At 35.1% G+C, this 24,147-nt stretch overlaps 1 protein-coding gene across 1 annotated transcript in view; it reads right to left on the reverse strand.

Annotated features, from left to right (window-relative positions):
- The window catches only part of MCTP1 (multiple C2 and transmembrane domain containing 1), a 1,142,062-nt gene that overhangs the window by 988,949 nt on the left and 128,966 nt on the right, over window positions 1–24,147 (reverse strand). Inside the window, exon 2 of the mRNA XM_053701494.1 lies at window positions 12,678–12,792. Coding sequence (XP_053557469.1) covers window positions 12,678–12,792 — 115 coding nt within the window. The remainder of the gene's footprint in view (window positions 1–12,677; window positions 12,793–24,147) is intronic.

Raw genomic sequence — 24,147 nt, forward strand, 5'->3', positions numbered from 1 at the left:
ATTGGACAGGATTGACCCGATTCCCGCCACTATAGGGCGTCCTGGTGGAGCTACCTTATCCATATGGATTTTTGGTAACATATAAAGGACAGGTGTTATTTCTTCAGTCTCCAATAGGAATCTAGCCACATCCTGCCCAATGACCCCTCCTCTCTCTGCCTTAGATACACAATTTTCTATTTCCTTCTTGATTTCAAATTTGGGATTTTTTGGTAAAAATTTGTACACTTTCTCATCTGCCAATTGTATTTTAATCTCCTGAACATAAAACTCCTTATCTAAAAGGACAGTTGCACCTCCCTTGTCCGCTCTCTTAATGATAATCCTCTTATTATCACTCAATTTCTTTAACCCCTTAAGGACCAGCGACGTACCCTGTATGTCGCTGGCCTTTTTTTGGGACTTGATTTTTTTATAGCGCAGTCTTGCCACCAGCGTTGAGACTGCTCTATTCCACAAAGCCTGCTGGAGGGAGGGCATTAATAGCGTTTCTTGATAGACTTGTGCTATTATGTCCTGAAAACCCCCTTAACGACCAGTGACATACAGGGTACATTGTTGTCATTAAGGGGTTAAAGCATTCTTATCCTTTTTAGTGAAGTTCACTTTTCTATTTACCTTAGTATCTTTACATTTCTTTTCTAGAGTCTCAATATCTCTATCAACCAACTGTATGAAAGTTTGTACACTGGGATTGACCTGTGTTGGTGTGAAATTGCTTTTATTTCTGTTTGTGTCAGTGTAATTTTATACATATTCCTCTAAGCACACTGAGCAAGGAGTCCACGTCTGGTTTGCCCTTTTTTTCCCATAGGGAGACTAAATACACACAGAGAGAAGCACACTCACAGGAACTAACAACTGGCTCAATACTATTGTTAGCCTGTTCTATCGCGATTTACCACCTGGGTGCAGCTTCTTTTAGCCCAGTAATGCTTTTCACAGAGAAAAGTTGCACCCAGGTGGTAAATCGCCATAGAACAGGCTAACAATGGTATTGAGAAAGTTGTTCGTTCCTGTGAGTGCACTTCTCTCTGTATATATATATATATATATATATATATATATATATATATATTAAGGTTCAATTCAAGGCATACAAACATTGAATATCAATACACAATAGACAGTAAAGAGATAAATGGTTACAAGGCACACTGCCAGTATAAGACAGGAAATATATATATAATATGTTTATATGACATTTTACACTCTTAGTATACACAATATTTGCCAGATGAACTGTATACCCACTAAATGACTCATGAGGCCACTCTTGGATCTCACAACAATGTACAAAATGAAGAGTTATAGTCGGTAATCTAAAACAAAGGAGACCATTCATGGGTCTCGAATGATGAACCATGATTTTATTTTTTTGTTTGGAAAAACTCAACCACAGTTAGTCATATGATATAGACTAGTGTATGGGGCAAGGAATATGACACTCTAAACAGACAATAAGTTGTAAAATAAATTCTGGGGTTAACACCCCAGAATCTGGAGATAAATACATACAGTGGTATTATTATACCCTATATTACATCTCTCATGCTGCATGTAAGAGGCACCCTGCCGAAATGTACTTTTATTATCAAATATGCTTCATTCACTTGTTATCTTTTGCTGAAGGAAAATAATTGCATTACTGGCAGCTAACGGAGTTAGCCAATCACAAGAGACAAATGTATGCAGGCTCCAATCACCAAATAGCTCCCACTAGTATAGGATATGTGCATATTCAAATTCAGCAATGGATACCAAGAGAACAAAGCACATAAAAGGGAACAAAGCACATAAAATGATTCTTGCAAGTTTAATTTTGACTTTCCTGTCCCTTTAAGTGTACTTATTTTTTTATGCTTCTGAGGTGAGTCACTGTACACCAATGTTTATCAGCCAGTGTGCATCTGGTTAAATTGTACATAAACACACGCCTCTCATTAGATTCTAAATCAAAATAGATACAGTTAAACTGTTTGTTTTTTTAGGTGAAAAACTGTTTTAAATAATACTCTTTCATATACATGATATATATTTTTAGAGTTAACTGTCCCTTTAATGTAAACAGGTATGTAGGGTGACATACATCTGGAAACCATTTCTAATATTTTATTATCATACAATAAAATACCATAGCAAGATGTTTCATGTATCTAGAAAATATTTATTGAAACAAGAAATGCATAAGCACAAATAATTGCTGTCTGTTTTAGACCTAAATTAGAAAACTATAGACGAAAACAACAGTTTCCATAAAATTCCTTATCAGAAAAACTAGCAGCACAAGACAGCAAAAGGCACAGAATAGATTATCTGTGTGTGACTTTTTTAGCATAACTGCTTTTTTTATTTTTTTTAATCTGTAGATCTTTATCCTCTAGAATGACTAACGTTCTCTAACATTAAAAAAGTGATACACCAAATAATCACATTAACCCCCATTACTGCTGAGTAATTCCTTACCCCTGTGCTAATATTATTTTATATACTGCATTTAAAAATACATTTCAGTGCTTTTTGATGCATTATCAACACAAATAATATGTTGCCTTTTTCATAAACACATATCCATGCTCCCATCAATTGTGCCCAACCAACTTTAATCAAACTATCAGGAAACCTGTGTTAACTTTATTCTGATTGACTGTAAAGCCTCTGCTCAGTTTCAAATTACATGCAACTGTTGTTAAATATTGGAAAGTAGTTAAACCAATGTATAAACTGCCATAGTCTTAAAGGGACAGTCTACTCCAAAAAGTTTATCGTTTAAAAACTACCTATTCCTCGGCTTTGCACAGCACCTTTATTTCAGGGCATTTGTATAGCTTTTCACAGCAAGACACTGCAAGGTCATGTGTGCTATATAGATAACATTCTGCTCACTCCTGTAGAGTTATTCAAGAGTCAGCACTGATATACCAAAATGCAAGACTGCACTGAGATAACAGCGCAGTCTGCAGCGGCTTAAATACAAGGTATTCACAGAGGTAAAAAGTATATTAATATGACAGTGTTGGTTGTGCAAAACCAGGGAATGGGTAATAAAGGGATTATCTATTCTTTTAAACAATGAAAATTTTGGTGTAGACCGTCCCTTTAAATATGCAGCATAAATGCACACAGAACAGAACTAAAGCTTTTATTTTATTATCTTTTCACTTTAATATAAAAATATGACATACTTAAAATTACGATTATATGTAAAATACATTCCTATGATGAATTTCAATTCAATACCAGTATTTAAAGGGACAGTCTACACCAGAATTTTTATTTTTTTTAAATATAGATAATCCCTTTAGTACCCATTCCCCAGTTTTGCATAACCAACACTGTTATATTTATATACTTTTTACCTCTGTGATTGCCTTTTATCTAAGCCTCGGCAGACTGCCCCTTATGTCAGTTCTTTTGACAGACTTGCATTTTAGCCAATCAGTGATGGCTCCTACGTAACTCCACAGGCGTGAGCACAAAGTTATCTATATAAAAAACACATGAACTAACACTCTCTAGTTGTAAAAAATGTCAAAATACTTTCAAATAAGAGGCGGTCTTCAAGGGCTTGTAAATAAGCACATGAGCCTACCTAGGTTTAGCTTTCAACTAAGAATACCAAGAGAACAAAGCAAAATTGATGATAAAAGTAAATTGGAAAGTTGTTTGAAAATACATGCCCTATCTAAATCATGGAAGTTTATTTTGACTAGACAGTCCCTTTAATTTTTAGTAGGTGCATATGATATTGACTAGTGTATGGGGAAATGAATATGACACACTAAACAGACAATAAGTTTTAAAATAAATTCTGGGGTTAACATCCACTAATGAGTATGAGATTTCTCTGGAGATAAATACATACAGTGGTATTATTATACCCTATATTACATCTCCCATGCTGCATTTAAGAGGCACCCTGCCGAAATTTACTTTTATTATTAAATATGCTTCATTCACTTGTTATCTTTTGCTGAAGGAAAAAAAATGCATTACTGGCAGATAACAGAACACATCTAGTTAGCCAATCAGAAAAGACAAATGTATGCAGGCACCAATCACCAGCTAGCGCCCACTAGTATAGAATATGTACATTTTCAATTTCAACAATGGATACCAAGAGAACAAAGCACATAAAAGGGAACAAAGCACATAAAATGATTCTTGCAAGTTTAATTTTGACTTTCCTGTCCCTTTAAGTGTACTTATATTTTTATGCTTGTGAGGTGTGTCACTGTACACCAATGTTTATAAGCCAGTGTGCATCTGGTTAAATTGTACATAAACACACACCTCTCATTAGATTCTAAATCAAAATAGATACAGTTAACTTGTTTGTTTGTTTTTAGGTGAAAAACTGTTTTAAATAATACTCTTTCATATACATGATATATATTTTTAGAGTTGACTGTCCCTTTAATGTAAACAGGTATGTAGGGTGACATACATCTGGAAACCAAATACCATAGCAAGATGCTTCATGTATCTAGAAAATATTTATTGAAACAAGAAATGCATAAGCACAAATAATTGCTGTCTGCTTTAGACCTAAATTAGAAAACTATAGACAAAAACAAGCAGTTTCCATAAAATTCCTTATCAGAAAAACTAGCAGCACAAAGCAGCAAAAGGCACAGAATAGATTATCTGTGTGTGAATTTTTTAGCATAACTGCTTTTTTTATTTTTTTAATCTGTAGATCTTTATCCTCTAGATTGACTAACGTTCTCTAACATTAAAAAAGTGATACACCAAATAATCACATTAACCCCCATTACTGCTGAGTAATTCCTTACCCCTGTGCTAATATTATTTTATACCTTTGTACTGCATTTAAAAATACATTTCAGTGCTTTTTGATGCATTATCAACATAAATTATATGTTGCCTTTTTCATAAACACATATCCATGCTCCCATCAATTGTGCCCAACCAACTTTAATCAAACTATCAGGAAACCTGTGTTAACTTTATTCTGATTGACTGTAAAGCTTCTGCTCAGTTTCAAATTACATGCAACTGTTGTTAAATATTGGAAAGTAGTTAAACCAATGTTTAAACTGCCATAGTCTTAAAGGGACAGTCTACTCCAAAAAGTTTATCGTTTAAAAACTACGGCCGCGATCCGATATACGGCGCAGGTTTTGGCGCAAGCGTGGAAACCTGCGCCGCCCGTAGTTTCAGCTCGCAACTCGAGCTATCTCATATACAGCACAGTCAGATGCTAAAGTGCCATAAGTCTGACAAACCATCGATGTCCAGAAATCTGCGCAAGTACAAATTTCTGGAGTCGCCAGTGACTTACGGCACTTTAGAAACTGCCGCCGCATAAAAAACCTGACTAAGTTATTAAATCACCCGTACTGTCTAACACGCCTCCCAAACATAGTTTAGTGTATTTAATTGTATTTTAGTTTAGATATTTGTAGTTTATTTAATTTATTGATAGTGTAGGTGTATTTGTAGCTTAGGTTAGGATTTATTTTACAGGTAAATTGGTAATTATTTTAACTAGGCAGCTATTAAATAGATTAACTATTTAATAGCTATTGTACCTAGTTAAAATAAATACCAAGTTACCTGTAAAATAAATATAAACCCTAAATAGCTACAATGTAATTATTAATTATATTGTAGCTATCTTAGGGTTTATTTTATAGGTAAGTATTTAGTTTTAAATAGGAATAATTTAGTTAATATTATTAATATTATTTAGATTTATTTTAATAATAATTAAAGTTAGGGGTGTTAGAGTTAGATAGGGTTAATATAGTTAATATATATAATATAATAACTATATTAACTATATTAACCCTAATATAATTAGGGTTAATATAGTTAATATAGGTGGCGGCGGTGTAGGGGGGTCAGATTAGGGGTTAATATATTTAATATAGGTGGCGGCGGTGTAGGGGGATTAGATTAGGGGGTAATACATTTATTATAGGTGGCAGCGGTATAGGGGGATTTAGATTAGAGGCAAAAGAGCTGATTACTTTGTGACAATGACCCGCAAAAAGCCCTTTTAAGGGCTGGTAAAAGAGCTGATTACTTTGGGGCAATGCCCCGCAAAAAGCCCTTTTAAGGGCTGGCAATAGAGCTGATTACTTTGGGGCAATGCCATGCAAAAAGTCCTTTTCAGGGCTATTTGTAGGGTTAGACTTAGGTTTAGTGGTAGGGAAATTTTAGTATTTTAGGGGTTAATTAATTTAATATAGGTGGCGGTGGTATGGGGGATTAGCTTAGGGGTTAATTAATTTAATATAGGTGCTGGCGGTATAGGGGGACTATATTAGGGGTTAATTAATTTAATATAGGTGGCGGCGGTATAGGGGGATTAGATTAGGGGTTAATTAATTTTAATATAGGTGGCAGCGGTATAGGGGGATTAGATTAGGGGTTAATATATTTAATATTGGTGGCGGCGGGGTATGGGGATTCGATTAGGGGTTAATATATTTAATATAGGTGGCGGCGGGGTAGGGGGGTTATATTAGGGGGTAATATAGTTAAAATAGGTGGCGTCGGGGTAGGGGGCTCACATTAGGGGGTAATAATTGTAATATAGATGGCGGTGGTGTAGGGGGATTACATTAGGGGTTAATAATTTTAATGTAGGTGGCGACGGTGTAGGGGGCTCACATTATGGGGTTAGACATTTAATGTAGGTGGCGGCAGGGTCCGGGAGCGGTGGTTTAGGGGTTAAACACTTTATTAGGGATTGAGGCGGGGGATCGCGGTTGACAGGTAGATAGACATTGCGCATGCGTTAGGTGTGAGGTTTTATTTTGCAGCTAGTTTAGTTATGAGTTACGGGGCTCCAATACACCGCTTAAGGCTTACTACGCCTGCAATTTGTGGTGAGGTGAAAATGGAGTAAGATTTCTCCATTTTCGCCACGTAAGTCTTTACACTGTATATTGGATATCAAACTGCGCTGGTTTGGTATACCTGTCTATGGGCCAAAAAACTACGGCCGAAAGCAGAAATATACGAGCGTAACTTCTATGTTACGCCATATATGTGATACCAAACCAGCGCAAAATTTGGCGTCGCCGGCTTTTGAGGGCGACGTTGCACAGAGGTAAAAAGTATATTAATATGACAGTGTTGGTAGTGCAAAACCAGTGAATGGGTAATAAAGGGATTATCTATCGTTTTAAACAATACAAATTTTGGTGTAGACTTTAAATATGCAGCATTAATACACACAGAACAGAACTAAAGAGTTTATTTTTATTATCTTTTCACTTTAATATAAAATTATGACGTAAAATTACCATTATATGTAAAATACATTACTATGATTAATTTCAATTCAATACCAGTATTTAATTTTTAGTAGGTGCTTACTGTTTGATAGTTGATGTTAATTGCCCTGCTCTAACCAAATTAAGCTAATAAAAATTGACACCTGTATTTGTTAGAGGGATACTAAACCCAATTTATTTCTTTAATGGTTCAGATAGATCATGTAATTTTAAGCAACTTTATAATTTACTTCTATTGTCAATTTATATTCGTTCTCTTGGTATCTTTATTTAAAAAGTAGGAATTTAAAGCTTAGGAAACAGCTCATTTTAGGTTCAGCACCATGGATAGTGCTTGCTTATTGGTGAATACAGTTAGCAAACCAATAAGCAAGCATAACTCCGGTTCTCAACCAAAAATGGGCTCTTAAAGGGACAGTGAACCCAATTTTTTTCTTTCGGAATTCAGATCATACAATTTTAAGCAACTTTCTATTTTACTCCGATTATCAATTTTTCTTCATTCTCTTGCTATCTTCATTTGGAAAAGAAGGCATCTAAACAATTTTTTGGTTCAGAATCACGGACAGCACTTGTTTAATGGTAGGTGAATTTATCCAACAATCAGCAAGAACAAACCAGGTTGTTTACCAAAAATGGGCCGGCATCTAAACTTACATTGTTGCTTTTTAAATAAAATAGCAGGAGAATGAAGAAAAATTTATAATAGGAGTAAATTAGAAAGTTGTTTAAAATTGCATGTTCTATCTGAATCATTAAAGAAAAAATGTGGATTGTGTCCCTTTAAATATTATCGCACTTAAATTTTGTTTTAGTTAGGCTCCTAAATTCTAAATACAGTATAGCAAGTCAGTTGATGAAGCACATATAACTTGGTATAAACAATTTTAATCTGCTGGACTTGACAAGTCTGTCTAAAGAACTTTGTGTAAATTTGATTTGCCATATGTTTGGTAGCAACTTGAACCAACGTCACTCAGTTGTAGAACATTATTTTATTTCTTGATCATACAGAAGACCTGTTTTAATTATGTAGCATACTTTAATGCAACAAGAATGCTAGCTTTGAGTGGAAGACATTTAATTAAATATAGAGGTTGCTCATGCATATGGTAATTTACAACCATTATGAGAGAGCACACCACACAAAAAAAGGATTCAGAGTCACAAAGTCAAACAAATACTCAGGTAAACATAGCTAAGATACCTTTTCTATTCCAAAAGGGGTTCTTCAGCATCCTACCGCTCTAGAGCTCAAAGAAACAGATTCCAAAACCTGTACAACTGTATATAACTAATATGTTGTAATCTAAACCTCAGTCTAGAGCTTGTCACTTATGGGACATTAAAAGCTAAATACATTTTATAAGTACAGTACTGAGATAATTTCCAACCTCCCTCTAGTCATGAGTGCCACCATGTTGAAATAAAGCTTTCACTACATTCCAGTGCTGACCTGTTTGCAGCAACCTAGTTTCCATAGTGGCAGCCATAATTAGAGGGAGGTGCATGAAATGTGCTTAGTGTTTAGTGTCCCTTTAGTGACTGACCAGTAACAGGTGGTATGATGTTGCTCCAAAGAAAGAGAGGAGAGTATTTTATGAATGTAACATAACTTCACAGTATCAAATTCCACTGCTTTGCATGGACTAATACAGAAATTCAAACTTATTTTTCACATAAGTGAATTTACATTTTATTCTTTGTTTTTTGTTTTTGTTTTGTTTTTTGCAGAATTACATATTGAAGTATTTTTCTCTTTAGTGCCAGAAAAAATAGGAGAGAGCTTATTTAATTAATTAAGTTTAATGCATAATTCCCAATATTGTGTCCTTACACCTTTCTTCTAAACAAGAGTTTAATATACTGTATATACCATTTCTTCTTCTCTATACAGAATTTGTTCTACACAGATACACTTTTTGATTACTATTTGATTACTTTTATTAATTATACTCTATATTTTTACAAGTGTAGCCCGATAGCAATGGTTACAGACTCTGATTAGGAAATAGATGGCTAATAATTATTCTTAGAATTGGCTAACAACGCAGTGTTAATTACATCGACTAGAACTGGACTAAAATGAAAATAAAACTAAAGAAATTCTAATGACTTAAATACAACTTTAACTAAAATGACATTTTAGTCAAAAGACTATGACACCGATTTAACAATGTCTGTCCGACATAATACACTATAGCGTATCATGTCAAACAGACATCGCTGAATGTGGACAGCATACCCTGTCGGCATTCAGCATTGCACAAGCAGATTTGCAGCCAATCTTAAGACCGCTGCTTCTTAACTCCTGTTTCCGGCGAGCCTGAAGGCTCGCACGGAAACAGGGCAAGTTGGCCCCATTCAGGGCATAGTAAATCGGCCCCTTTGACTAAAACTAAATCAAAATTCACTGTCAAAATTAACACTTTAATCAATCCATATCTAATTACTTCTCTTTTGTTAAAAAACAAAAGCAAGGTTATCTTCTTGTTTATTTACAAAACTTGGTTTTATTTAATTTTAAGATAAAGACATGTTATATACCACAACAGTTAAATCTGTTAAATCTATAGTGCGTGTTCAAACCTTAATACCATTAACAAAAACAGGTTAATAAACTTTTACTCCAGTATATAATGAGTATATAATAAGTTTGGAAGTTCTAGAGCAGTCTTAATTTTGTTGCTGAAAAAAATTCGAATCTGTGAACAATCAATTGATTCTCCCTTTAGAAATAAGAATAACCCACGAGTATGGGTTTAAGTTATGCTGTGCTAGCTGCAGAAACTTTTTGTTATGTTAAGCTACTTGATACTTGTTTTAAAGGGACATGAAACCCACAGGTTTTTTTTTCATGATTCAGATAGAGAATACAATTTTCAACCACTTTCTAATTTACTTCTACTATCTAATTGTTTCATTCTTTAGATATCCTTTTTTTAAGAAATAGCAATGCACATGGGTGAGCCAATCACACAAGGCATCTATGTGCAACCACCAATCAGCAGCTACTGAGCCTATCTAGATATGCATTTCAACAGAAGATATCAAGAGAATGAAGCAAATTAGATAATTAAAGTAAATTGGAAAGTTGATTAAAATTGCATGCTCTGTCTAAATCATGAAAGAGAATTTTTGGGTTTCATGTCCCTTTAATTATTAACAGAGAACTGTTAAAGTTTTTATATTGGGTAATATGTGCAATGGCATTACAGCCAATACAGTTTACAGTTTTTTTTTATATATTTTAAAGTTGCACTTCTGTTTGTTTATGAAACTTGGTTTTATTTAATTGTAAGTTTAATAAAGATGTTATATATCACAACGGCTTAATCTGTGTCTGTATTGCATGTATAAACCTTAATACCATAAATAATAACAGGTGTTATGTTTACTCCTGGAGTATATAATGAGTTTGGAAATTATAGATAAATCTTTAATAATGCATTACACTTTAAATAAACGCCTTAGATTTTAGTCAACTAAAATCTACTGGAGATTTAGTAAACTAAAACTAGACTAAAACTAAAACAATTCAGATGACTAAACCTAAAATGGCATTTTAGTCAAAAGACTAAAACTAAGACTAAATCGAAATTTGCCGTCAAAATGAACACTGTAACAACGTTACCTTTTGTTATTAAAATCTCATCTTTTAGCACCTAACTGGTCACACGCTCCTGCTCCCCTACAAAGCAGGAGAAAGACAAACTGTACCTCTTCTTTAATGCACTGTTTCTCATTGGCTGTACCCCCTGCTTCATTAAAGGGATAGTCTAGTCAAAATTAAACTTTCATGATTCGGCTAGAGCATGCAATTTTTAGCAACTTTGTAATTTACTCCTATTATCATTTTTTCTTCGTTCTCTTGCTATCTTTATTCGAATGTAGGCTTAGGAGCCATCCATTTTTGGTTCAGTACCTGAGTAGCACTTGCTGATTGGTAGCTACATTTAGATAACAATCAGAAAGCGCTACCCAGGTGCTGAACCAAAGCACTTGCTGATTGGTAGCTACATTTAGATAACAATCAGAAAGCGCTACCCAGGTGCTGAACCAAAAATGGGCGGGCTCCTAAGCTTACATTCCTGCTTTTTTCACATAAAGATACCAAGAGAACGCAGAAAAATTGATAATAGGAGTAAATTAGAAAGTTGCTTAAAATCGCATGCTCTATTTGAAACATGAAAGTTTAATTTTGACTAGACTATTCCTTTAAGAAAGAAAAAATATCTTTGAAGGCAAGATGACTGGCTAGTTCAAACTACAAGTTTTCAATTAAAAAAAAAATACATTCTAGAGCATTTATTTCAAAAAATATTTTCTTACAATTTTTTTACATAGCAAAGATGCTAATGAGTACTTGAATATGCAATTTTCTGCCATTGCAAACATTCTTGGTTCATTCTTGTTTAATAAACTGTATTCCCTATAATTAATAACTACCAGTATATTACTAGACAACAAGCAAAGAACTGATGAGTCCCAAGGTGTAAAATTCAAGTTATACAGTATATTACTAGTTATATTCAAGATCCATGGCAAGTAAAATCATGTGGATAAAAATATGTCTAATATATGTTGCCACATTCTATAGGACATATATTATCCTTATTTCAGGGACAGATTTCAATATAATAATTAACCAATCTGGAGACGTTCAGACAGGTAATCACAGAGGTAAAAAGTACATTAATATAACTGTGTTGGTTATGCAAAACTGGGGAATGGGCAATAAAGAGATTATCTATCCTTTAAAACAATAACAATTCTATAGTAGAATGTCCCTTTAAATGAATATTGAAAATAATATGTGAAACACACATTTGTACAAATATTTGTAGACTTTGCACATTATAATGTAATAGTCCACCCAAACCATTGCCAAAAAGGGTGTTTTCTCATCATGTTCCTCTTTCAGTAATGAGAGGTCCAGTGGGCATAAGTGCTGACAAATTTTAAGCATTAGTGAATGTATCCTAGTCTAATTTTTCTTGTGTTTCATTACAAAACATGGCAGAACTGCAAAGCATTATTAGGTAAGTCAAGATGCACCTAACTGTTTGCCATTTTGGCATTGCAGTATTTATCTGGTATGCTCTCAAATGACTATAAATAACAACTGATGAAGTGTCATAGTGATAAAGGTGCTGAGCCAGGACCATATACTGATATTTCATTTGGCTTAATGTAAGGCAAAATGCTTATAAACCAAATATTTATTGGCTCCTATTTGATTATTTAATCTCCTTTATAATACAGGTTATTAATTATTGGATACATATTGTCAAATATATTTCAACAAATCATATGCACGACTACGCATTTTGTTCTGAACGCAATCTAAAGGCTAATATCAATTATCCAACATAGCAACAGAATATAATTAAAATTATACAGTACCTCCACGATCTCGCGCTGCCAAATTACTTCCCCTTTTTAATGTGACATCCAACTGGTGCATGCCGAGGCAGGGCAACGGAAGATCTACATTACTGTTTCCCAAACTGTTGTTTTTCTGCAGAAAAGAAAACAGCAAAGGCTTATTACATACATTAAATAGCACTGTAAATGAGTGTTAGTTACACACAGATCTTGCTTGTGAGATTATAAATGCAGACATGCAGGAAAATAAAACTGAGCTTTTAGCTCAGATGATGTGCAGCCTTAGATTTTTATGTTAGAAAACAGCCATACATTTGATAGATGCTGGTTTGGTCTGAAGACAACATTACTGTAGAAGGAAGGTCAATGATTCTAACTAGCAAATGATCTCATTATAGACTTGAAAGTGACATTTAAAACATGCTTGGGTAGAGTATTTCATGTCTGAAATTTATGTATTTAATATGTAAAAAAAAATAAAAAAATATCCAGGTTCCTTTCATTTAAAGGGAAAGTAAAGTCCAAATTAACTTTATTTTATTTTTTTTTATTAATTTTTTATTGAGTTTGAAAAATGAAAACAGTACAATATTGCCAAAAACATATCGACTGTAAAGCACATGACAGCATTCAACAGGATCCTTGTTATACATAACTTTGCAAGGAGCATAATTAAAGGCATATATTATGGTACAAGTTAGTAATTAAATATAACAGTAATAGAGAGTAGTCATACTATAACCCTGCACATATCCTATATTATAAAAGACAAGAGTTTGTCTGAAGCCGTCATGCGCAGTTCAGACAAACTCTTGCAGCTGATCGCACGCGCACCCACCCGGCAGCAGCGCGAGGACCCGGCAGCACAGCTGATCGCACGCGCAGGGGGTGAAACAAAGCAGCGCGAGGACCGGCAAGTAAAGGCGCACAGGGGAGAGAGAGAGAGAGAGAGAGAGAGAGAGAGAGAGAGACAACACGGCCCGTGTGAACGGGCTTTAGGACTAGTAGTAGAATAATACACAAAATCAATTTCAATTTTTTCTTTTTATGTGATAGTAAATGTCACCTTCCCGTATATTGGTAACCTCTAGGATATGAACTCCCCAAATTATAAATATTGGCCTCTCATGGGCCACCCAGTATGTAAAACAACCAATAGTAGGAGGAGTATAGGGAAGGAACAATAATTATATGTAGGTCAATGCAAAGGATAATTGGTGCAAACATCACATTATGTTGTGCTGTAAAGGATTACTAATGGAGAATATAATTAGGGTGTGGTATAGGCGAAATAAACCGCAAAGTTAATCCTCCTAAACCAGGAGGCTTATTAAATAAGAAAAAATAAAAAAGGGGGGGTGGTTATCTATATATGGTAAACAGCATATATCACAGAAAACATGTCGCTCTAGGTAAACAAGGTAAGCTGTTAAATTATAGCACAGGGCAAACGTTTTAATAAAACAAAACGGCATATCTATTTGGAAGTCTCAGGAGTACATGAGTTACTAGTGGAAACATAAAAGAGTGGGTTAATTACATGTTGGGCTGAAATCATATGTGGCATACTAGAGCTTAAAAGTCTAAGCTAATAAGTTAAACACGATTTATGCAGCTCATTTACGGTATTATGAGTAGGGAGACCATACTGGATAACAATAGCGCAGGTCCAGCCTGCGCTAAGGCCAAATCAAGTACTTAGAGGGGAAGCTGCGCGTCACGGCGTAATAGTTAAATAGTGCTAGAGTATATTAGTGAATGGGGGTGGAAACATAAGGATCCAGCCATGACTCTTGAGTGCCATATTAACTGTTTAAGAGGAAGTACAACTTAGGGCCACCCAATTGTCTAGAGGTGATATTGTGTTATCTAAAATTAACCTTAGGTCACTAATTTATACTATTGAAATATTAGGAAACATGATCCTCTGGGGTTCTTGAGGAAGTATAGAAGTAAATAAGTATTAGTATCAGACAGATGCCTGAATTCAAGTCCAGTGGAGTAATTAAATTATGGGGTTTGCTCCATTTTATTAGAATAAATAAGTAAGTAAGAATATCCTAGAGCACCACATTCAAAGATTCACTGCCCATAAACAATCTGCATAACGATATTGTTGTCTGTAGATAGTTTATTGTAAGTTCAACGATAATTTAGAAGAAAAAAAAAAAAATCAGAGAGACTCATTCATTTAGGTCAAAGACACTTCCTAAGTAACAATATGACTGTGTGTAAAATATTAAGCTAGTAGAAGTTAACTCCCTATCTCGGCCGCTGACAGGGAGAAATGCACTACAAAAACTATCTATATGAAAAAAAAAGTGTTACTTAAAATGGGAATATCATTCAAGTTTTGTGAGTCATCTCTCATGTTGGGTTATGAACCTAATCTACAACATTGAAAGGGATCTGTAAATTAACAACCAAGTAGCAGTGTTCAACACTTCTGAAAAAATACAGGGCTACTGATGTGGGGATGCTAGGGTCAATAAAGATCACTGAATTTAAACCATATTTAACATTTACTTAATATATCCACTTAAACAGGTGGCTATATTGCAACTATGAGTTTAACTATTTTAATACACAGAAACACAAAAAAGAATATGTTTCATTACAAACTTTTCACAATATATGCGTTGATCACTCACTATACTATAGTGGTACATTGAACAGAATGTCATCAGCACTATTTTCTTTAAAAAAACGTTTATTGGATCAAAATAGGTGTTAACCCCTTAAACGTTGCAGTTATTTTGATCCAATAAAAGTTTTTTGAAGAAAATAGTGCTGATGACATTCTGTTCAATGGACTATATTGTTTGAGTATTGCAATTATACTCGGTCATACGTGCACTACAATCAAACAACTGTGCTGATATCCCAGTCTTGCAACATTATACTATAGTGGTAATCATAGTCTCATCTATCCGATGCCAGTGCGAGTCAGTATGTATGATAAGTCAATAAAGTCCCACTGCAGACCCACAAAGCAGGGAAACCACTGTGGAACCCCAAAGGTGATGGCTCTGAACCCATAGACCACAGGTGGACCTTCTTGTTTTAATAGTTGCCAAAGTGTAAGTTCTTTATCAAGTTTGAGGCTTACAGTAGAACGTGAGTTCTCTACAATACCACCTCCGAGTGCCTTGGTAACATGGTTAGTTGCATCCCTGTCTAACTGCGCTACGAAAGTTGCTGTTATGTCCCCTTGCGTCATCTCAGAGATATCATCTATGACCGGAGAGGCAATTTGAGGTTGAATATATATTTCCTCATTAGTTTTAGTTGTTAGCTGCCACTGTTCATCTGGGATCTGTGTAGTGTGATCCGTTTTCACAGTGCATACCTCTTCAATAGGACTGGCGTCAGTAATCTTTGCTGCCTCCATTAGATTTGTCACTAAGACCGTCAAACTCTGTGTGAGGTTCTGAAAATGCCAATCACCTATTGAACGTACTTGCTGTTCCCATAAGTCGATAGCCGCCATCATAGAAGCTCCGTATATAGAGCGGTAGTGATCGGCACAAGGGTATGACAGCTTAGAGCTGAGCTCCGGCTGGAGAGGTGAAGGCAGAGTATACATTATAGTATTCATGAGTGATATCCCCGTGTTAAAGATTGCTATGTAAGGTTCTTCATCTGCACCAGTAGCTTGAATACGGCAGGAAACAGGGTAAGATATAGTTTAGTCAGATAATTGCGTACCGAAAAATTCAAGGCAAGATGGCTGCTGTTCATGCTCCCAAATCTCCGACCATAATTCAAAAAATACATCTAGTTCTGCGTAGGGAAATCTAACCGGCCCATTGACCAGTTAATCTTTAGCTCCAGTAGGTAAGACAGTCTGAAATCTTTGTTTTCCATATATTTAGCGGTCTTACATTGTGTATTTTGCTGTGTTAATAACAGAGCTCATTATAAACATGACTGCTCGCCTGCCCAGCTGACTCCGCCCCCGTCCAAATTAAACTTTAATGATTCAGATAGGGCATATCATTTTAAACAACTTTCTAATTTACTTTTATTATCAAATCTGCTTTGTTTTCTAGGTATTTGTAGTTGAAATATAAACCTAGGTAGGCTCATTTGCTTATTTCTAAGCTCTTGAAGGCCACCTCTTATCTGAATGCATTTTACAGGTTTTCACAGCTAGAGGGCGTTAGTTCATGTGTTTCATATAAATAACATTGTGCTCATGCACGTGGAGTTATTTAAAAGTCAGCACTAATGGCCTGAAATGCAAGTCTGTCAAAATATCTGAGATAAGGAGGCAGTCTGCAGAAGCCTAGATACCAGGTAATTACAGAGGTAAAAAGCATATTTCTATAACAGTGTTGATTATGCAAAACTTGGAAATGTCTAATAAAGGGATTATCTATCTTTTCAAACAATAACATGTTTGGTGTTTACTACTCCTTTAATGGGACATTACATTTAAAATTAAATTTTCATGGATCAGACAGAGCATATGATGTTAAAAGACTTTTCAATTTACTTATATTATCTAATTTCCTTTGCCCTCTAGGTATCCTTTGTTAAAAAAGCATACTTAGGTAGGCTTAGGAGCTAGTTGGAGATTGGTGTCTACACTTATTTGCCACTTGACATTGGCTCACGAGATGTGTTCAGCAAGCTCCAAGTAGTTTATTGCTGCTCTAGCGCTGCATTTAACTATGTGTTTAACCCTTTTGCTGAGGTTAAACACTTACGGCTAGATTACGAGTTTTTGTCGGTAAGGCTGTGCGGTGCTAACGAGCCTTTTTTTCTTACCGCTCACTATACAAGTTTTCTTCAAGCCGGCGTTAGCTTCAGAAAAGTGAGCGTTGAGCAAAATTTGGATCAGCCAATTGGATTGAACTTCAATCCTATTGGCTGATTGCATCAGCCAATAGGATTTTTACTACCTTAATTCTGACTGGCTGATAGGATTCTATCAGCCAATCGGAATTCAAGGGATGCCATTTGGATGACGTCACTTAAAGGACCAGTCATTCAGTCGTCGGCCGTTGGATGAAGAGAATGGTCCACGTTGGATGTCTTGAAGATGGACCCACTCCGCTCCGGAAGGATGAAGATAGAAGATGCCGCCTGGATGAAGACTTGTGCCGGTCCGAGGTCCTCTTCTGGCCGGATAGGATGAAGACTTCGGACCCTCTGGAGGACCACTTGTGCCCGGCTGGGTGAAGACGTCTCAAGGTAGGGTGATCTTCAAGGGGTTAGTGTTAGGTTTTTTTAAGGGGAGATTGGGTGGGTTTTAGAGTAGGGTTGGGTGTGTGGGTGGTGGGTTTTAATGTTGGGGGGGGTATTGTATTTTTTTTACAGGTGAAAGAGCTGATTACTTTGGGGCAATGCCCTAAAAGGCCCTTTTAAGGGCTATTTGCAGTTTAGTATAGGGTAGGGAATTTTATTATTTTGGGGGGCTTTTTTATTTTATTAGGGGGATTAGATTAGGTGTAATTAGTTTAAAAAAATTGTAATTTTTTTATTTTCTGTAATTTAGTGTTTGTTTTTTTCGTAATTTAGTTTATTTAATTTAATTGTAATTAATTGAGGTAGTTTAGGTAATTAGTTTAATTATAGGGTAGTGTTAGGTGTAATTGTAACTTAGGTTAGGGTTTATTTTACAGGTAAATTTGTATTTATTTTAACTAGGAAGTTATTAAATAGTTAATAACTATTTAATAACTATTGTACCTAGTTAAAATAAATACAAAGTTGCCTGTAAAATAAATATAAATCCTAAGCTAGCTACAATGTAACTATTAGTTATATTGTAACTATTTTAGGGTTTATTTTATAGGTAAGTACAGGTGGCCCTCGATTTACGCCGGTTCAATTTGTGCCGTTTCAAAATAATGCCCTTTTTTCAGTCATGTGACTGCTATTGAAAAGTCCGCTTGTGTTGCAGCAAACACATGCAAAGAAAAGCAAGCTAGACGTGATCAATGGATCAGCTTTCAAAGGAACAAGATCTTGCAGCCACTTCCCTTAGATGTAGACTCAGTGCAGAGAACTGTTTGCAGAAAAAGGCAAGTAAAAAAGTTTTTGTTCATTAAACTTTAGTTTGATGATGATACAGTCTGTTGTGTGATTAAACACAGGCAGGCTGAAATTAATCAGTGTATAACCAGACCTAAGCAATGGAGCCGTTTTTAAGGGAACAAGATCTAGCAGCCACTTCCCTTAGCTGCAGAAAAATGCAAGTAAAAAAACGTTTTTCTTCATTAAACTTAGTTTGATGATGATACAGTCTGTTGTGTGATTATTTTGTTTTTGTTCAATAAACTTAGATTGATGATGATACAGTCTGTGTTTGTGTGATAATTTTATTAGGTGTGGTTTAGCAAATGTTTTTGTTTATTAAACTTAGTTTGATGATGATACAATCTATTTTATTAGGTTTATAATGCTGTTTCGCATTTAAAGTCTTCATTTCAAAGCTTTAAAAATAATGTATTAGGTGTTACTTATGTCAATTTTGAGAGGGGCCTGGAACCTAATTCCCTCACTTCCCATCGACTTACATTATAAACTGGTTTTCAATTTACAACGGTTTCGATTTACAAGCATTCCTTCTGGAGCCTAAGCCCGGCGTAAACTGAGGGCTACCTGTATTTAGTTTTAAATAGGATTAATTTATTTAATTGTAGTAATTTAATTTCGTTTTATTTAAATTATATTTAAGTTAGGGGGGTTAGGGTTAGACTTAGATTTAGGGGTTAATAAATTTAATATAATAGCAGCAACGTTGGGAGCGGCAGATTAGGGGTTAATAAATGTAGGTAGGTGTCGGCGATGTTAGGGACGGCAGATTAGGGGTTAATAAAATTTAACTAGTGTTTGCAAGGCGGGAGTGCGGCGGTTTAGGGGTTAATACATTTATTAAAGTGGCGGCGATGTCCGGTCGGCAGATTAGGGGTTAAATAATTTTATTATATTGTTTGCGATGTGGGGGGGGGCCTTGGTTTAGGGGTTAATAGGTAGTTTATGGGTGTTAGTGTACTTTTTAGCACTTTAGTTAAGAGCTTTATGTTCCGGTGTTAGCCCATAAAACTCTTAACTACTGACTACTGATACATTTGTGTAACACACTATTGAGTGTCACACAGCATTAGGTTATATGGCCATAATCATATAAAGGTAGCATGACATCTTTCTTTGAGAATTAACTCTCTTAAAGGAACATTGTAGTATACCAGATGTTGCAATTAAATAAATAAAAATGCGTACAATTACTTATCTTGGTAGTGAAGTCTTTGTTTAAAAGGCAAAGCTGCCTCCACTACCTTCTATATACAAGTTGTTATACATTACAGTTATAGCCACTCTGGATTGGCTGGAAGAATCCCTGCAGACAATCTGAAGCATATACGATAGTAATCGTAGTCATTTATGGGAGCCAGCATCCAGAGAGCAGTGCTGGGAAGTGACTGTGGCAGTATAAAATAAGTCTTCATGAGCAAGTAAAATATGCTCTTTTTAACGCCCCACACTTCTTCCGTTGATTTGTGATTTGACTAGAATGCCCCTTTAACAGCAAAAAAACACTGTGTAATATTGCTTATACGATATCAGATTAAAGTATTTTATACTATGGTATTATACTATTTTATTTTGTAGCATACGTTTTCACAAGTTACATTTTTTAGGGTGATTTTTTACATTATGTCAAGAATGTTATGGTATAAAAAATAGACTGAGAACTGGCTTAGACTAACCAGCCTGTATAGAAAATAAATCTTCAGACACCCTCTGACTCGTCTATAGGTGCAGTCAGAGAGATTAAACTTGAATACACAAGGCAAATCAATAATATCACTATTCTTGTCATAACCAAGATCAGGGGCGAAATTACAGGGGGTGCAGTGTTCGCAACTGTGACTTGGCCCCTGAGGGTGGGGGCCCAGCTTAAAAAAATGCTTTACTAGTGTCTCTGACTACAGGGGTAAGTGTTTCTGTTGTACTCATTGGTGATTATATGTGTGTGTGTATGTGTATGTATGTATGTGACTGTGTGTGCATTTATGCATGCATGTATGTGTGTGTGTGTGTGTATGTATGTATGTGACTGTGTGTGCATTTATGCATGTATGTGTGTGTGTGTATGTTTGTGGAACCAGCAAATTACAGACCTTGTTACTACAGCATTGGGGGGCACGGGGCAAACAGTGTCACTATACAGTACCACTATATACAGTTAAGGATGCCACCTCAGCCATGTTTTCCTGGACACTTATGAGTTACACATGCTGCAGGGTGTGCAGGGAGGAACATGTATTGTGTTTATGGACAGCTCTATTCACATTCCTCCCTGCACACCCTACAGCATGTGTAGCTTATAAGTGTTCTGTATTTTAAGGGATGGGTGGCAACCCTAATTACAGTACAGGGGGGGGGCTGGACCATGTCACAGACTACTGTGGTCACTGTATAAAGTACTGGGGCGGGTAGGTTTAGGCCAGCCATCTCACCGGCAGATTACAGACTGTCACTGACTCACTATATACAGTACTGGTGGGTTAAACAGTGTCCCTATATACAGTAATAGGGGGTCAGACCATCTCACAGACTGTGGGCACAGGGTACCTCCTTTTGCAGACATGTAATGTGATTCAATTTTTTTTTTTCTGTGTTAAATGTAAAAAAAAAAAGATATGTATCAAATTCACCTTTTTTTGGGGTGGGGGTGGGGGGCCTTCTTAGATTCTTGCACCTTTCTTTGCTTTGTTCTCTTGGTATTCTTAGTTAAAAGCTAAACCTAGGTAGGCCCCTATGCTAATTTCTTAGTCCTGGAAGGCCGCCTCTTATCTGAATGCATTTTTGACAGTTGTTTCACAACTAGAGGGAGTTAGTTCATGTGTGCCATATAGATAACATTGTGCTCATACCCGTGGAGATACCTAGAAGTCAGCACTGATTGGCTAAAATGCAAGTCTGTCAAAACAACAGAAATAAAGGGGCAGTTTGCAGAGGCTTAGATACAAGATAATCACAGAGGTAAAAAGTATATTAATATAACTGTGTTGGTTATGCAAAACTGGGGAATGGGTAATAAAGGGATTATCGATATTTTAAACAATAACAATTCTGGTGTAGGCTGTAATAACTGACAACAACTAGGCTGCAATTGTTACATATGTTAACAGTCAGCTGAGCAGCAGCTTTTAGACATCAATAAATAATAAATAATGTGATTTTGTTAACCTAGATATTAAATAACATAGCATCCTATTCAAAATGTTTTTGCTTTTCAGTGAAAATTCTAAGCATAAATAAGCAGAAATGACCCATTAAGCACATTCCATTTAGATATGTTTGATTACAATATACAGTGTTGTGATTGCACCATTAAGCTTTTTAATGAAGCCCTTCTGTGTGACTATTAATAATGCAATAAATGTTTTCAATAAAGTATGAACACAAATTAGTAAATCTAACAGGGCATTTTAGATATTAACAACTGTTCTTAAACATATTTATTGATCCATGGGCTACACTAATCTTTATATATACAGTAACAATCTTGTAGTGTAAATGTACAAATATTTCTGCAGATGTTTATAAGAATGGCATATCAGTAATTTAACTAATTAAAGAATTGTTAAGTAGAGTAGAATTGCATAATCATCAAATGCATTATAAAAAAAACGCAGTAAATGCTAGTAATGCATTATAAAAAGTAAACGCAGTAAATGCTAGTAATACATTATAAAAAGTAAACGCAGTAAATGCTAGTAATGCATTATAAAAAGTAAAAGCAGTAAATGCTAGAAATGCATTATAAAAAGTAAACGCAGTATGCTAGTAATGCATTATAAAAAGTAAACGCAGTATGCTAGTAATGCATTATAAAAAGTAAACGCAGTATGCTAGTAATGCATTATAAAAAGTAAATGCTAGTAATGCATTATAAAAAGTAAATGCTAGTAATGCATTATAAAAAGTAAACGCTAGCAATGCATTATAAAAAGTAAATGCTAGCAATGCATTATAAAAAGTAAATGCTAGCAATGCATTATAAAAAGTAAATGCTAGCAATGCATTATAAAAAGTAAACGCAGTAAATGCTAGCAATGCATTATAAAAAGTAAATGCTAGCAATGCATTATAAAAAGTAAATGCTAGTAATGCATTATAAAAAGTAAACGCAGTAAATGCTAGTAATGCATTATAAAAAGTAAACGCAGTAAATGCTAGTAATGCATTATAAAAAGTAAACGCAGTAAATGCTAGTAATGCATTATAAAAAGTAAACGCAGTAAATGCTAGTAATGCATTATAAAAAGTAAACGCAGTAAATGCTAGTAATGCATTATAAAAAGTAAACGCAGTAAATGCTAGTAATGCATTATAAAAAGTAAACGCAGTAAATGCATTATAAAAAGTAAACGCAGTAAATGCATTATAAAAAGTAAATGCTAGCAATGCATTATAAAAAGTAAATGCTAGCAATGCATTATAAAAAGTAAATGCTAGTAATGCATTATAAAAAGTAAACGCAGTAAATGCTAGTAATGCATTATAAAAAGTAAACGCAGTAAATGCTAGTAATGCATTATAAAAAGTAAACGCAGTAAATGCTAGTAATGCATTATAAAAAGTAAACGCAGTAAATGCTAGTAATGCATTATAAAAAGTAAATGCTAGTAATGCATTATAAAAAGTAAACGCAGTAAATGCTAGTAATGCATTATAAAAAGTAAACGCAGTAAATGCTAGTAATGCATTATAAAAAGTAAACGCAGTAAATGCTAGTAATGCATTATAAAAAAAAAAAAACGCAGTAAATGTTAGTAATGCATTATAAAAAGTAAACGCAGTAAATGCTAGTAATGCATTATAAAAAGTAAACGCAGTAAATGCTAGCAATGCATTATAAAAAGTAAACGCAGTAAATGCTAGTAATGCATTATAAAAAGTAAACGCAGTAAATGCTAGTAATGCATTATAAAAAGTAAACGCAGTAAATGCTAGCAATGCATTATAAAAAGTAAACGCAGTAAATGCTAGTAATGCATTATAAAAAGTAAACGCAGTAGGGGGGTGGAGCCTACTCTCAAAGCGGCAAGATGTGTCTTAGTGAAGCTCTCTGAGATCAAGAGGACTTTTTATAGATTACTCACAGCAAATTTGCTAAACATCACACTAATTTGACACTTTGGACTTCTATATTGCTTGAGTCTGGATTGCATAGAAGAGCGGATAATTTGACTATGTTTTGACCTATGTTCTTTGAGACAGCTGCGTGCCGAACCTCCCCACAGGCCTAGAAGCCATTTTGCAAGCCATTAGGATTATTTTGTGAGATACTCACACACGCTAAGCTTCGTGGGACGCAGGTCTGGGGCTGCCGCACATTAACCCCCCCCATTGCCGGGGTCATGGTTTCCTATAGAAATAGGAAGAATTTGCAAAGCATGGAGATGCATATCTTACAACTGTTTGAAGAGCTACTAGCAACTCATCTAACTCGCATAGAGGAGGA

The sequence above is a fragment of the Bombina bombina genome, chromosome 2, assembly GCF_027579735.1.
Source record: "Bombina bombina isolate aBomBom1 chromosome 2, aBomBom1.pri, whole genome shotgun sequence".
NCBI lineage: Eukaryota > Metazoa > Chordata > Amphibia > Anura > Bombinatoridae > Bombina > Bombina bombina.